The sequence below is a fragment of the Mustela nigripes genome, chromosome 6 (genome assembly GCF_022355385.1).
Source record: "Mustela nigripes isolate SB6536 chromosome 6, MUSNIG.SB6536, whole genome shotgun sequence".
Taxonomy (NCBI): Eukaryota; Metazoa; Chordata; class Mammalia; order Carnivora; family Mustelidae; genus Mustela; species Mustela nigripes.
This window is the reverse complement of record NC_081562.1, coordinates 7,577,807-7,593,940: the sequence shown is the minus strand read 5'-3', so window position 1 is coordinate 7,593,940 and position 16,134 is coordinate 7,577,807. Positions and strand designations below refer to the sequence as shown.

The following is a 16,134-nucleotide window of genomic DNA, read 5'->3' as shown; positions in this document are numbered from 1 at the left end:
TTGACTTCAGAAGTAGTTTTTTCTTTCCTTCTGGTTCCTTTCAAATCAGCATAGTTGTCAGTTGTCTCTTATTGCTTATTCATCTTTGTGGTTCTGTTCTTTATCCCTTTAAACATTTCATAATAGCTCTTCTGTATCTAGTCATTCCCTTACCTGAAGTTCTGGAAGTTCTAAATTTGGTCAGTGTTGTTCCTGCTGACTCTCACGTATGGTGACGTACCCTGTGTGCTTGATGACCTTTGGTTGTGAGCTCATCTACTTATTTGTTATTTTTTGGAAATCATGTCAGTCCAGATTTGGGAGAAATTTTCTCCAAAAATTTGTTTGAATATGCTTTTGCCAAAAGATAAGTGGTCCTAATGACCTGGGTCTCTTTTATCTCCTGTGGGAATCCTGGATTAATGTGAGAATCTCTGGCTCATTGTCCCCACTCTTTGCTGCAGGACCTCAGGGGAATATCACCTTTTCTATATATACTGTACCACTTACCTTATCACTACTCTCAGCTCTAGTTTCAGTTCTGGGGTAACTTTTTTCAAGAGAAAAAAAGTCTTTAAGGCATCTCTTATATTATGTAATGTCAGCCTTCTGTAAAATATGTTTGTATCCAAGATCTAGTTGTTTTCTAACAAGAAAGGTATTCTGTCATTTTGCCAAAAACAAGATCCAACATCCATTTATGAAGGTTGCCATTATTAAATACCTACACCCATTGAACCACTATTCTACTACATCCCAAGTTGTGTGCTTATTTATACATAAATAAGATGTATCCTGTCTTCAAGGACACAATAGATAATTTCAATATAACAGGACAAGTAACAAGAGAGAAATAAACCCAAATTTTTCTTTTTCCCCCACATGTATTCTAAAGGGGAGCAAAGGGGGGAAATGATATTCTAAAATTAAATGATTAAGGGTAATCATATTTGAATAAGGCCCTGGATACCAACTTACATAGGAATTTTAAAAATAATAGTGATAATGGTACTGTTTATGATGGGCTGTTTACACCTAGTAATTCAAACCCAAGTGGTATGGTTCCAGGGTCTGTGCACTACTATCCAACGGCCACTTCCTGAGTCCGTGTGGATTCATTTGAAAAATTGAGATGCTGTTTCTTATAAGAAGGAATCAGAGAATATTAGTCTCCTTTAAATTAGCTTTTTAAATATGTATATATAAAATGAAGGACACAAAGAGTTTAATCATAAGGTCACCTACTTTGACATATCATACTTCTGTTGCAGGATGGGGAAATGGTGCTGCTGGATGGAGGTTGTGAGTCTTCTTGCTATGTGAGTGACATAACCCGTACCTGGCCTGTCAATGGCAGGTAGGACTTCTACAGATCCGATTGCTTCTTAGGAGTGTGAGTTGGAATATGGGTATATTAGGAATAAATGACTAAACTAATATACAGACCCCCCCGCCCCCGAAAGCTCAGGAGCTTTGCAAAGCTCCTGATTACTTTCTTTTTTTTTTTTTTTTTTTTTTTTAAAGATTTTATTTATTTATTTGACAGACAGAGATCACAAGTAGGCAGAGAGGCAGGCAGAGAGAGAGAGGGAAGCAGGCTCCCCGCTGAGCAGAGAGCCCGATGCGGGACTCGATCCCAGGACCCTGGGATCATGACCTGAGCCGAAGGCAGCGGCTTAACCCACTGAGCCACCCAGGCGCCCTCCTGATTACTTTCTAAGACTGTTTTATTCACTAAATCATAGGATTGGGCATCTAGACACACCTAGTTAACACACACACACTCACATTGTTAAAAAAAAATAAATTTGAGGATGCCTGGCTGGCTCAGTGGAGCATGTGTCTTTTGATCTTGAACTTGGGGCTCAAGCCCCATGTTGGGTGTAGAGAGTACTTAAAGTCTTTTAAAAATAAATAAATAAAATTTGGTGTTTTTATTTTCTGATTACAAAAGTAATTCCAATATTCAGTTAAAAAAAAAAAAAAAAAAAAGAGGGGCACCTGGGTGGCTCAGTGGGTTAAAGCCTCTGCTTTCGGCTCAGGTCATGATCTCAGGGTCCTGGGATCGAGCCCCGCATCGGGCTCTCTGCTCAGCAGGGAGCCTGCTTCCTCCTCTCTCTCATTGCCTGCCTCTCTGCCTACTTGTGATCGCTATCTGTCAAATAAATAAATAAATAAAATCTTTAAAAAAAAAAAAAAAAAAGAACCACTAGACATGAGAAGAATCAGGAAAAGAATAAGAAAATGACCCATAATCAAGAAAAATAGTCAATAAAAGATCCTGAGTAATCCTAATATTTCAATTAGCAAACAAGGACTTTAAAGCAGCTATCGTAGATATGTGTACAGAATTAAAGGAACATATATAAGTACAGTGAGTGAACAGATGAAGAGTTTCAGTAAGAAATAGGAAACTAAGAAATAGGGGTACCCCCTGGGGGGCTCAGTCATTAAGCATCTGCCTTCAGCTCAGGTCATGATCCCAGCATCCTGGGATCCAACCCAATATCGGGCTCCCTGCTCAGCGGGAAGCCTGCTTCTCCCTCTCCAGCTCCCCCGTGCTTGTGTTCCCTCTCTCATTATCTCTATCATAAATAAGTAAAATCTTTTAAAAAAGAAAGAAACTAAGAAATAACCAGAGATTCTGGGGAGATGGTAGCAAAAGCATAGCTTCTTACTCTCTCCAAATTATCAGATAGTAATAGAGCTACCAGGTAACAAAACCAAACACTAGGTGACGGGATATCACTTAAACTGTAAAATACATTTATGAATACATTCTACACAGCCATAAGGCCAAGATGATATCAGTATCTGTATGGAAGAAATAAAGAAGCAACAATAGTGGAGCAAGCTGACTGATGTCCCTGAGAACAAAGGAACTCGCAGATAACCAACAGCTATTCACTTGGAAAGGTGGTGAGCCGATTTGAAAACAGAAACTGAAAATGGGAAAGATTTGTCACTCCAAAGGCCCGAAGAAGTTTGAGGGTGCTGTGCTTCTCACACTAAGAAGAAACTGCTGGAAGTAGAATTGAAAGTAAGCAACTTAGGGACAAGAGAGAGGAAGGAATTAAAATATCCAAATCAAAGAGGGGGAGAAGAATTGAAAGTAAGCTGCCACATTGTGTTACCCCTACACCAAAAGGACAGAAGAGTGAGCACTGTGATGTTAAAAAAATCTTTCCTAAATTCTGCCTCATCCTAAAAGTTCAGGAAAGTTAATTTTACCTAAAATAAGCAATAAAAAAGTATCTTGTTTAATCTCATACAAAGTTAATTAAAGGCAAAAAAGAAAAAAAAAAAAAAGGAATAAGGAACACATCCCTACCGATAATGGAAGCATACTGGAAAGACATAGCTACAAAAGAGATCAAAACGGGCCTACTATGTTAAAGCAAACTAGAATTTTTTTTTTTTAAGATTTTATCCATTTATTTCACAGACAGAGATAGGCAGAGAGTCAGGCAGAGGGAGAGGGAAGCAGGCTCCCTGCTGAGCAAAGAGCCCAATGTGGGGCTCAATCCCAGGACCCTGGGACCATGACCTGAGCCAAAGACAGAGGCTCTAACCCACTGAGCCACCCAGGCGCCGCTGCAAGCTAGAATTTTTTTTAAGCACATCATTCAAGACATGAAAGAACAACACAAATCAAAATTGAAAAAAATCTCAGAAACAAAGTGACAACACACAGGAAAGAACTAGAAATAAAAAATCATACCAGAAAAAAAGACTGGCGCGTGTCGGGCTCTCTGCTCAGCAGGGAGCCTGCTTCCCTTCCTCCCTCTCTCTGCCTGCCTCTCTGCCTACTTGTGATCTCTCTCTCTCTCTCTCTCTCTGTCAAATAAATAAATAAATAAATCTTAAAAAAAAAAAGAAAGAAAGAAAGACTGGACTGAAAGGTATGCACTAACAATGAAACACAATAAAGCCTTAACAACAAATAGGATGAAAGGGAAGAAAATTTTAAAAATCAAAATGAAATAAAGAAAAAAAGATTACAGGGAAAATAGTAAATATCTAAAATGGGCAGAGAAGTTAGAACATACGCATAAAGGAAGCTCTGAAGAAAATGAAAGCATGGGAACAGAACACCTCCTAAAAACTACAATAAAATATTTCTGAAATGAAAATTTAAAACTACTTTTGAAAGAGCACATCATGGAGCTGAGAATATCAGCCCAGAAAAAGCAACAATAAGACATAGTCTAGTAAAATTCTGAACCTACAAGAAAAAGAAAAATTCCTTTGGGATCCAGAAAAAAAGAACATGTGATATGTAAAGGGAAGGAAATCAGGTTATCATCAGACTTTTCAAAAGCAATGCTATATACAAGTAGAGAATAGGGGCACCTGGGTGGCTCAGTGGGTTAAACCTCTGCCTTCAGCTCAAGTCATGATTTCAGGGTCCTGGGATCGAGCCCCACATCGGGCTCTCTGCTCAGCAGGGAGCCTGCTTCCACCTCTCCCTCTGCCTTGCCTCTCTGTCTACTTGTTACTCTCTGTCAAATAAATAAATAAAATCGTAAAAAAAAAAAGAGTAGAGAATAGAGTAACATTAGAGATACTCAAAGAACAGAAGTGTAAGCCAAAGACTTTATATGCAGCAAAAGCAACTTTAAGCTATAAAGAGCACACATTATTGTGTAGAAACTTAAGGATTACTCAGATGAGGAATCTGTTAGAGCTAGACATACGATCCAATATGAAACCTAGTCACCAACGCCATGGGACTACTTAAATTTAAATTAGTATCAAACCAAATTTACACTGTTTTTTTACTTGAACTGACCACATTTCAGGTGCTTCGTAGTCACGTGTGCCTAGTGGGTGCCATACTGGACAATAGATACACAGGGCAGCACATCAGCACAGGGAGGTTTATTGATCAGTGCTGTGCTGGAGCCTGAACTTCAGTTGACAGAGTTGACTAGAGACATTGACATAAGGATTCCTGGTGAGAACATGAGAAATCGTTCGCTGTTGAACTAAGACTAGATGAAGCTAAGCGGAAGAGAGCGTCATAGTAACAACCCTATGCTCTGATCATGTAGAATAGTACATTTTTTTAAATGGAGAATGGGAGGAGCATACGCAAAAAAAAAAAAAGCTTCAGTATTTTCAGGAGTTATATTTGTTACAGTATTTGTATTGTAATTCTGAAATGGTGCTTGTCTGTGTAGGGAGTTAAAAGAGTAGGGAGCCTGGGTGGCTCAGTGGGTTAAAGCCTCTGCCTTCGGCTCAGGTCATGATCCCAGGGTCCTGAGATCAAGCTCCGCATCCGGCTCCCTGCTCAGCAGTGAGTCTGCTTCCCTCTCTGTCTGCCTCTCTGCCTACTTGTGATCTCTCTCTGTCAAATAAGTAAATAAAATCTTTAAAAATAAAATAAAATAAAAGTAAGAGGGGTGCCTGGCTGGCTCAGTCAGAAGGGCATACAACTCTTGATCTCAGGGTCATGAGGTCAAGCCCATTCTGGGTGTAGAGATTACTTAAATAAACAAGCGGTGCAAGTAAATAAATAAATAAATACATAAATAAGGATGATTTTAGTTCTATCTTCCTTTTGTCCTTGAGAACCACAATGCATGGTATGGAAGAAAAAAAGTAAATGAAATTATTATAATAGGTTGCAAAAAGCTCTGTAGTCTCAAATGTTAATTGAAATGTCAATATAGACTCCAATGATTTTCTTTATGTTTCTTCCCCCTTCCCTTTTCTATCCACTGAAAATCAGGCTGGAAACTATGACCAGCTTAGTAGCAGTAAGCATCACTAGTGCCCTGAGTATGATCTTGAAACACAATTTTACACTAACCTGAATGAAAACTTGGAGAGTTGGCTGGCTTCAGGTCTGGATCAGGAAATTTATAAGATGAAGCCTGGAACATCTTAGAATACCAGATAGCAAGGAAATGATCAAAAACCAGTAACATCCTGTCAAAAAGATTCAGGAACCAATTTGAGGTTGCACAGGTCAAAGATAGGAAACTTTGGGCTTCAATAATGGTAATAACTTATACCCACCAAATACATTCAAATTCATAAGTTTATAATGATAGTTTTTTTATAATAGTAATTTTTTTTAAATTGTTCACCTTCAGAGGATGATGGGAATCAATTCATTATATTGAAAAGTGGTAAATAAAAAGAATCAAAGAGTGGTAAATAAAAGAAAGAATCATCCTGCCTTTCATATATAAACTCTGTCACTGGATAGCCAAATAGATTAGAGGAAATACCTCTTTAAACTATTCCATAAAGGGGTGCCTGGGTGGCTCAGTGGGTTAAAACCTCTGCCTTCGGCTCAAGTCATGATCCCAGGGTTCTGGGATCGAGCCCCACATCGGGCTCTCTGCTCAGCGGGGAGCTTGCTTCCTCCTGTCTCTCTGCCTACTTGTGATCTCTCTCTGTCAAATAAATAAAATCTTTAAAAAAAAATTATTACCATTTTGCAACATCCATTAATGTATAGATGTAAGCACTCAAGAATCCATGGCTGCTAAAATCACAAGAGACAATCAGATATTATGTGTCTCGTATAATTTTGCCAAGTACTACAGATAGCCAGCCTTACCAAAACGATTGAACCTGAGCCTGATTCGTTCTTGAGATCCAGCTGCCAATTTGTAAGAAATAAAAAAGACAAAGGAATATGTTGAACTACACCAAGGGGACGTGTATTCGTCAGCTTACGTTGCCATAACAAAATACGACAGACTGGGTAGCTTAAACAATAAAAATTTATTTCTCAACACTTCTGAAGGCGGGGAATTTCAAGATCAAGGTGCTAGCAAGGTAGGTTTCCTCCTGAGTCCTCTTCTTTTGGCCTTAAGCAGCCACTGTCTTGCTGTGTGCTCACATGCCTCTTCTACACAAAGAGACAGAGGGAGAGAAAGCAAGCTGTGGTGTCTTTTTTTTTTTTTTTTTTTAAGATTTTACTTATTTATTTGACACAGAGAGAGATTGCATGTAGGCTGAGGGGCAGGCAGAGAGAGTGGGGAAGCAGGCTCCCTGCTGAGCAGAGGAGAGCCCAATGTGGGGCTTAATCCCAGGATCCTGAGTACCTGAGCCAAAGGCAGAGGCTAAACCCACTGAGCCACCTAGACACCCCTCTGGTGTCTTTTCTTAGAAGGATGCTAATTCTATCGGAGCAGGACTCCCACCTTATGATCTCATATACCTTAGTTGCTTTCTGTAGAGGCCTCATCCCCAAATACAGCCAAACTAATGGTTAGGGCTTCAGCATAAAAATTTTCGGGAGACACGGACTTTCATTCTGTGAATGCAGTTAGCAAAACCTAGACTGTGATAAACACTGTTTGTCAAACAGTCTGGATTCTTTAACACATAAATTACAAGGAAATTAAAAAGGAACCTGTCGACTAAAAGAGACTGAAAAGGCATATCAAATTCGTTTAAAATAAGCAGGAAGAAAATTGCCTAGGGTGCATATTTGGGTTATAAAGCATTTTTTTTATACAAGGAATGGGGAGGGACTGCTAATGGATATGGGTGTGAGGGGGCTTACATGAAAATATTTTGGAATTAGAAATAATGCTGATGGTTACACAACCATATTTGTGAAAATATAAAAACCACTGAACTGTACACTTTAAAATAGGTGAATTTTATGATAAATTAAATCAATAAAATAAGAAACGTACCTACAAATTAAAAAAATCACAAGGTTGGGGGGGCATCTGGTTGGCTCCGTCAGAAGAGCGACCAGCTCTTATTCTCAGGGTCGTGAGTTCAAGCCCCACATTGGTCATGGAGATAACTTAAAAAAAAAAAAAAAAAAAAAAAAAAAACCTTTGAAAAATAAATAAGGAAATACAAAAAACCACAAGGAAATGATAGCTGTGAAAGTTAGGATAATGGTCCATACTGGGAGAATTGCAGTGAAGCACGTAGGGACTTCTGTGCTAGTTGGCCAGGTTCCATCTTTTATCTGACTAGTCAACCTTCCACTAATTTCTTAAGGTATATATTTATTTGTATCTTTCTGTATCTGTTTTGTTTGCAGTAGAAAGGTTTGTTTTTTTTAACTAAGCAAATTCTAAAGCTAAAAATTATAACTGAAATGGAAAACTCACTAGATGGACCTTCCAGCAGATTGGAGGCAGAAGGCGAGTGAACATGAAAAGAAAGAGAAATTATCCAGTCCGAAGAACAGAAGTATATTTGAGAAGAATGAAGAAAATCTCAGAGACCTCGCAGACATTTTCAAGCAAATTAACATACATCTAATTGGAGCTGTAGAAATTAGAGAGAGAAAGAACAGGGCAGAAAAAAAACCTTTGAAGAAAGAATGGCCAAAAACTTACCAAGTGTGGTGAAAGTTACCGGTTTAGAGATGTGAATGACATTACTAACCACTTTGATGGTATTGACATTTGTAGTACACTATACCCAGCAACTTCAGAATATATGCTTTTTTCAAATACTTCTGGAACATCACCAAATCCATTTGCTGGACCAATAAAACAAGTCTTAATGAGTTCCAAAAGACTGAAGTCTTACAAAATATGTTCTTTGACTACAATGAAATTAAATTAGAATGTCATAACAAGGGGCGCCTGAGTGGCTTGCTGGGTTAATCCTCTGCCTTCGGCTCAGGTTATGATCTCAAGGTCCGGCATCAGGCTCTGCTCAGTAGGGAACCTGCTTCCCCCTCTCTCTCTGCCTGTCTCTCTGCCTACCTGTGATCGCTCTGTCTGTCAAATAACTAAATCTTAAAAAAAAAAAGTCATAACAATACTGTATCTTTATTTTTTTTTAAAGATTTATTTATTTGACAGAGATGTATTTATTTGACAGAGATCACAAGTAGGCAGAGGCAGGCAGAGATAGAGGGGGAAGCAGGCTCCCTGTCAAGCAGAGAGCCCAATGCGGGGCTCAATCCCAGGACCCTGAGATCATGACCTGAGCCAAAGGCAGAGGCTTTAACCCACTGAGCTACCCAGGTGCCCCAATACTGTATCTTTAAATCTCCAAATATTTGAAAATTAGTGAATATATTTTAAATAACCTATGGGTCAAAGAAGAAACCACAGGGGAAAGGGAAGAAACCACAAAATACTTCAAATTGAGTGATAATGAAAATACTATATATCAAAATGTGTCAGATTCAGCTATGGCAGAAATTTATATATAGCTAAATGCTTATGTTAAAAGAAAGGTTTGAAATCAATAATATAAACTTCTACCTTAGAAAGCTATTGAAATGATGAGCAAAGTAAGCCCAGAGTGAGCAGGAGGAAGAAAACAAGACCAAAATATCAATGAAATAGGAAAAAGCCAGCGAGTAGAGAAAATTAACAGAGCTAAATGGTTGTTCCCTAAATAGGTTAATAAAACTGATAAACTCCCTTGCAAGATAAAAAGAGAGAAGGCAAATTATAATCAGGAATGAAGGAGGGGATATCACTATAAGTCTTACAGATAGCAAAAGGATAAGGTGGGAACATCTGGGTGGCTCAGTCAGTTAAGTGTCTCTTTTTTTTTCTTTTCTTTTCTTTTTTTTTTTTTTTTTTTTGAGATTTTATTTATTTATTTGACAGAGATCACAAGTAGGCAGGCAGGAAGAGAGAGAGGAGGAAAGCAGGCTCCTTGCTGAGCAGAGAGCCCGATGCGATGCGGAGTTCAGTCCCAGGACCCTGGGATCATGACCTGAGCCGAAGGCAGAGGCTTAACCCACTGAGCCACTGAGGTGCCCCAAGTGTCTGACTCTTGATCTCATCTCAGGTCTTGATCTCAGGGTTGTGAGTTCAAGTCCCACATTGGGCCCCACACTGGGCATGGAATCTACTTAAAAAAATAAAATAAGTAAAGGATAATCAGGTAATGTGAACAACTGTGGGTAGTCCTATTGTTAGTCACAGAGCAAATGCAAATTAAACTTCTGCATATGCACTAGAATGGCTACACTTAGAAAGACCGAGCATATCAAGTGTTGGCAATGACGCGTCACACCTGGAACTCTCAGACATTGCTCGTGGTGACATAAAGTGCTACAGTTACTTTGGGAAAAAATTTGCCAGTCTCTTATAAAGTTAAACACTGATTCCTCTGCCTAACAAATCCACTTCTGCGTATTGATTAAAGAGAAATGAACATGTGTCCATGAAAAGTCTGTACAAGTATATTCCGAACAGCTTTATTCACGGTAGCCCCTAACTGGAAACAACCTCAATGTCCATCCACTGGAGACTGAACACACAATTGTGTTTTATGCAGACAGTGGAATATCACCTAACAATAAAAAGCAACAGACTCCTGATTGAACTAGTACCGTAATGGGTCATACAGACCTTATGCCCAGTGAAGAAGGCTTGACACAAAAGAGTACATATTGTATGATTCCGCCTGTCTGTACGATTCCCTTTATATGATAGAAAACTAAGGTGAAAATAATTAGAACAGCTTTGCCTCTGGGTGTGGGAATACTGATTAGAAGTAACCGTGAGGAAACTTTCTGTGTCATGATGGGAATCTGGATCTGGATCAGAGTTCTCCAGAGAAACAGAATCCCTAGGTTGTATTATGTATGTGTGTGTAAGTATAGATAGGGTGGTTGATTGATTTTTAAGGAGTTGGCTCATGCAGCTGGAGCTGGCATGTCTGCATTTTGTAAGGCAAGCCGGCAGGCCAGCAGGCTGGAAACTGGAGCAAAAATTGATGTTGCAGATGTGGGGATTCCTTCTCTAGGACAGCGGGGCAGTTCTGGCAGTTGATTTCATTTAGTGTAGGCTACCATGTGGTGTGTATTGCAGCCAACCAACCAGATTGGTAGAGCCTTTCTGACCATTGAGCTGTGACAATAAATCCAGAATCTCTGCTTAATGGACCGGTTATCAGTACATTCAGCCTTATCCAACTTTATGTTCCTCCCATCATTATGCTGCACTGTCCACATACATTCCCACACATATTACTAGATTTTTGTCTATGTAAATAGGAAAAATCACATCAGTTGTTTTTGGTTTTTTTACCACACATCGGTTTTTTTGTGTGTTTGTTTGTTTGTTTGTTTGGATTATAGTGCACTTCCTAGTGGGTCACACTTTATACATAACCTTTTAGGGCCTGCTGAGGGTAGAATCTGATTATAGGTCTAGAACCATCTGCTAAGGCAACTACCCCATGGGAGATTCCTGTAGGTTTTCAGTCGAAACAGAGTGAATTTCCTTAGCCGGGGGTAGAAGGGCTGCTTCTGCTGGCAAAGACTCAACAGAATTTAGGGCTCAGCGTTCCCAGCTTTATTGGGATCAGTACATCCATTTATCAGAGTTGTACAGATCAGATTTGTGTACTTAAGTGTATATAAAATTTACAAAAGACTCTTTAGTAATACTGTGGTGGGTTGGAGTATGGGTACGCTCAGAGATGACACAAATATAAGAGGGTTGCTAATGGCTGAACCTGGAGATGGATTATTCATTATTCAATTATATTGTTCTATTTAACCATTCTTAAGGGAATTTAGAGTGTGTCTGTTATAATTATTTTAAAAACGGAATGTTTTTATATATTCAGCTTTTTTGAATTTCAAATATTTTCTTAGGATGAAATCTTAGAGCAGAATTAAAAGCTCAAATTTTATGAGTATCTTTATTAAGGCCTTTCATTTAATTGGCTATACCAATTTACCCTGCCATCAACTGTAGAAAATCCATATCAAATACCATGCTAGCTTGATATTTTCTCATTTTTTCCCATGACTGCTAAAGAAATTATTATGCTAAGGACACCTAGAAACTACAAGTTACTAGTAGCCAAAGTATCTACTAGTTTATCTCATGACATCTGCTTTACCTACAAAAAGTGGATCCCTTTGTTATGGTTTGTTGTTTGTCTGTTTGTTTATGGTGGAAAAAAAACAAACGAAAAGGGCCAAGGGTGAGCCTGGTCTGGTCCTCTGACCGCACTCGTGGCTGCGTGGGAGCATCTGCTAGTCTCAGCGCCGGTTTATCTGCTGATCATTTGAAAAAAGAGGCTGTTGCTGCCCCAGCCTGAAGAGTTATTGCTCTTCCTGATGAGTGGCGAGGGCACAATTAAGGTCCTGTCAGTATTGATACACAGGTACCGATTAAGTAATCAACAATGCCCCTTCATCAGTGCCTTGGAGTTTTTCTAATCAAATTTGGAAGCAAACTTGCAGCAATATCAGATTATCCCAAATGTGTTATTTGGTTTTCCTGTCCACAGGTTCACAGCACCTCAGGCAGAACTCTACGAAGCTGTGCTAGAGATACAGAGAGACTGTCTGACCCTCTGCTCCCCTGGGACAAGCTTGGAGAACATCTACAGCTTGATGCTGACGCTGATCGCACAGAAGCTTAAGGAGTTGGGGATCGTGAAGAACATTAAGGGAAATAATGCCCTCAAGGTACTTCCCTTCTTTTGATCCCGGCCCTCAAAAACACCTGATGTACTATTGGGGTTTTATCCTATGGAAAGCTAATTAGATGTAGAAGTGGTCTTTTTGAGTCTGCATCTTTAAGAGGGATTTAGAGTGAACATGAATTAAACAAAAGGAGTCAGTACTTACTTCTCCCAGAAGATGGCAGTACATTCTAGTTCATTGCATCTGTGTAAGTAGCTCAACGTGCAGAAAACAAAAAATGAAGTCTGATGCCAACAGGGTGGGAATGGACACAAAAAGCAGAAGAGGTTAACTCTTAATCCCTTTGTGGCGATTTTGAAAAGATAGAAGTCGTGGGGGAGGGTGTCTGTTGCTTCAGTGACATCGGTGAGATGAACAGTATCCCCAGGGGCCACATCCCTAGTGAATTTCATCTGCATCCAACATGTAATGATGTTCAGTAAAATTGGAAAACCTTAGCTTTAAATTAAGTTGCCAGGTGGCCACGCCAAACAGACCATTATGGCATCTCATCTCCAAGTTTAGGCTGCCAGGGTTTCTTTTATCAGTAGGAAAGACTATAAATTCCTCCTGTTGAAGCCAACAAACCTAATTAACAGATAGGAATATCCAGCCCAGTAAATGCGTTATAATTACTGTGTTAATTTGCTGTTCTGTGCCTACTCCACAAGTTTCCGTGAGATACTCAGGGTCTCCAGAGCCGGTTTTCTGAGAGGGACTTGTAAACACTGAAAAGAGAACCATTCTAATAGAATCATCCTCCCTCCCCCAACAAAAGAGGTTTTCATTTGCTGTAGCATTACTGGGGTTACCCACGTCCGCATGTATGTCATATATGAAATAAGGGGAAAGGAAACGTGAATTAGTTTGAAGGCCATCAGCAGAACTGTATTCAAGAGGTAGAAGTTTGTCAGGTCTCTTGAGCATTACCCGAGGGTGGGTGAAACCAAAATGGCAGAACCACGGGGGAAGTATTAACACATAACTCACTGACTTAAACATGCCCAGCTTTCCCCTCAAGGGGTCATTGCTCTAATATCACTGTGCTGATTACCTTTTCCAGGCTGCTCGAAAATACTGCCCTCATCATGTCGGCCATTACCTCGGGATGGATGTCCATGACACTCCAGACATGCCCCGTTCCCTCCCTCTCCAGCCCGGTATGGTGATCACAGTGGAGCCAGGTAAGGCCGGGTGCTAGCAGCCTCTGAGCCCTTGGGACACCGAATAGTATGAGATAGAAGGGTAAATGGATCCCTTCAATGGAGATGGGAACTGGATTTTAAACTTTTTTCTTGAGCTTTCTTATTTAACATCACACAATTTGTTTAATTTGACTTCTCCAATAAACATCAGATGGGGAATACTTTCTGTAAGTAGATATTAAGAAATAAATCTTTTTTTAAACCCTGCCTTTGCCAGGGCTAATTTATACTAGTCTCCTCTGCAGCGGTGGGCTGCTCACGCCTCTGAGGTTCCAGGTGCTTCTGTGCAGAAAGCTACTCAGACTTAACCGTGTTCCCCTCTGCAGAACTGCCCACATTGCTCTCCTGAGGATCTGAGTCCTTTTTCCTGAGCTTCAGGGAAAGCTGGTGATCTAGTGACTCCCCAGCTTGATGATCCAGGGAGTGGGCAGAATTCTGCGGAGAAGTGGTGGTCACAGTGAAGTGTAAGGATTGTTGATACAAGAGGAATTTTTAAATACTCTGTTTTGGTCAAGAAAATGGATTTCGGCTGTAGATTTCAAGTGTTTTCCTCTTTAAATTATAGAAATTATAGCTGGGACACCACTTTACACTACCCAGTCCTACACTGCTGTCTGTGGCCTTACGTACTATGCGTTCCAATCTGGTTGGTGCATTGGCGCTTCCTTAGGCTTTGGCTACATATTCCTTCGCTGATCTTTTTCTTTTTATCACAAGGCAGCATCTGTGAGTATAATGGAAGAAGTTTCCAGTTTCTTAAATATGAAAAGACATGTTCTTGTCTGACTTCGTGATAAGAAAGGGTACCTTGGGCTCTTAGAATTTTCCAAGTGTTCCTTGAAGTCTTCCTGTTTCGCTCTTACTCTACATCGTGTGCATCAGTCATATTTATGTCTTCCTTGAATATTTCTACAGCTTGTTGTTCAAGTGAAGTGGGTTTTTTTTTTTTTTCAATAGATTTTAAAATACTTTATATCCCTATTTTAGTAGTTCCCTTTTCCCAGGGGATGATCAGGCAGAGAAAGAATGCATTTACATAATCTACTGGTTCCCAGCATGTGTTGACACACTCATAAGTAACTGTTAGTGGCCTGTTTAAGCCACTAGACAATGACAGAATCATGGTAGAGCCTGTAGTCTGGTATACAGAACACCTACAGTTCTAGTTCTAGCAATGACAGCCAACATTAACTGACCATCATGTGCCACACTCTTACACGGATGTACTATCTCATTTAATATCCACAGTTCTAGGTAGATCCCCAGTTTGACAGATCAGTTGTAGCACAGAGAGGTTAACTTGCCTGTCCCAAATCAACCAGTTTCCGCCACATTCTTTCTTCTGCTTTTCAGGCATTTATATTCCAGAGGATGACAGAGACGCCCCAGAGAAGTTCCGTGGTCTTGGTGTGCGAATTGAAGATGATGTAGTGGTGACTCAGGATTCACCTCTCATCCTTTCTGCAGATTGCCCCAAACAGATGAATGACATCGAACAGATATGCAGAAGGGGCTCCTGACCCGCGTTGCAGCCCACGTGCATCTCAGGCTTAGAGGGGGTGTACGTCCGCACCTGTGCACGCGTGCCGGCCAAGCATCTCTGCGTGTGTGTTTCTCCAGTGTTCCATTTACGAGTGTGGCAATTGTATGAATATATGAAACTGTGTATGTGATCCTTACTTGTTTTAAGTAGCTAGAAATCTGGAAAACTGAATTTCTGAACGGTATGTTACGACAACTTTAGTGACATTAACTCTGTACAATTAATGACCAAGGCAGGCTTAATTTTTAAATGTACAAGATCGTGGTTACATGTGTCCGTGCATTCCAGTTAACACAATTAAACATAAAATTTTCTCCTTCTCTCCAGCTCTTTCCCTTTCTACATCTGAGATCTACCTAATATTGTAAGCTGTTGATGATGCTTTTATTTTGAGCTAACCACCAGTGTCTCTGCCTGTACTAAAAGCCACCTGTCAGGGATTGTGGGTGGCCGGTACATATCTTCCATAACTGCTCTCCGTCTCTTCCAGAGTCATATGAGCCCTTGGGGGCACCGGGGTCCTGCAATCCCACCGTTCAGCTCCAATCTAGATTCTAGCAACACTAACTAACAAACCAGTTTTGAGTTTTTCTTGATGTTTGGTTGCCTATGACCTGGAAAGTGTTTAGATCTTGATGATGGAAGGAATGGAAGAGAAGGAAAAGCGTGTATGTATCTGCTTCAGAGCTACACCTCTTGTCTGTCTGTTCTCAATCCGAAGGAGATTCCTTTCCATGCTTGCTTTATAGATTCTTAGTGCACTGACCCTCATAGCACACCCTTGAAGCTGCTGCCCTGGCCAAGGGCAGATCCTCTCTTACCTGTTGAAGTCAGAGGAATAGCACCCAGGTTTCAGAGAGATGCCCATTATCATTCTAGAGTGTGTCTAGCGCGATATATGGAACTCACCCGGTACCTGCAAACATGCTATGATCCTTTTGTCTCTCCGACACTAGCACTGGAAGGGCGGGAGTCGGGAGTCCTATTTCCCTCAACACAGCACCGGCTGCGTTCATACA

At 40.2% G+C, this 16,134-nt stretch overlaps 1 protein-coding gene across 3 annotated transcripts in view; it reads left to right on the top strand.

Annotated features, from left to right (window-relative positions):
- Window positions 1–15,435, top strand: part of XPNPEP3 (X-prolyl aminopeptidase 3) — a 73,930-nt gene extending 58,495 nt beyond the window's left edge. For all 3 annotated transcript variants that reach the window (XM_059401935.1, XM_059401936.1, XM_059401937.1), the window contains exons 7-10: window positions 1,251–1,336; window positions 12,190–12,370; window positions 13,431–13,551; window positions 14,926–15,435. In XM_059401935.1, the coding sequence (XP_059257918.1) occupies window positions 1,251–1,336; window positions 12,190–12,370; window positions 13,431–13,551; window positions 14,926–15,092 (555 nt within the window). In that variant the 3' untranslated portion in view covers window positions 15,093–15,435. The remainder of the gene's footprint in view (window positions 1–1,250; window positions 1,337–12,189; window positions 12,371–13,430; window positions 13,552–14,925) is intronic.
- The last annotated feature ends 699 nt before the right edge of the window (window positions 15,436–16,134 follow it).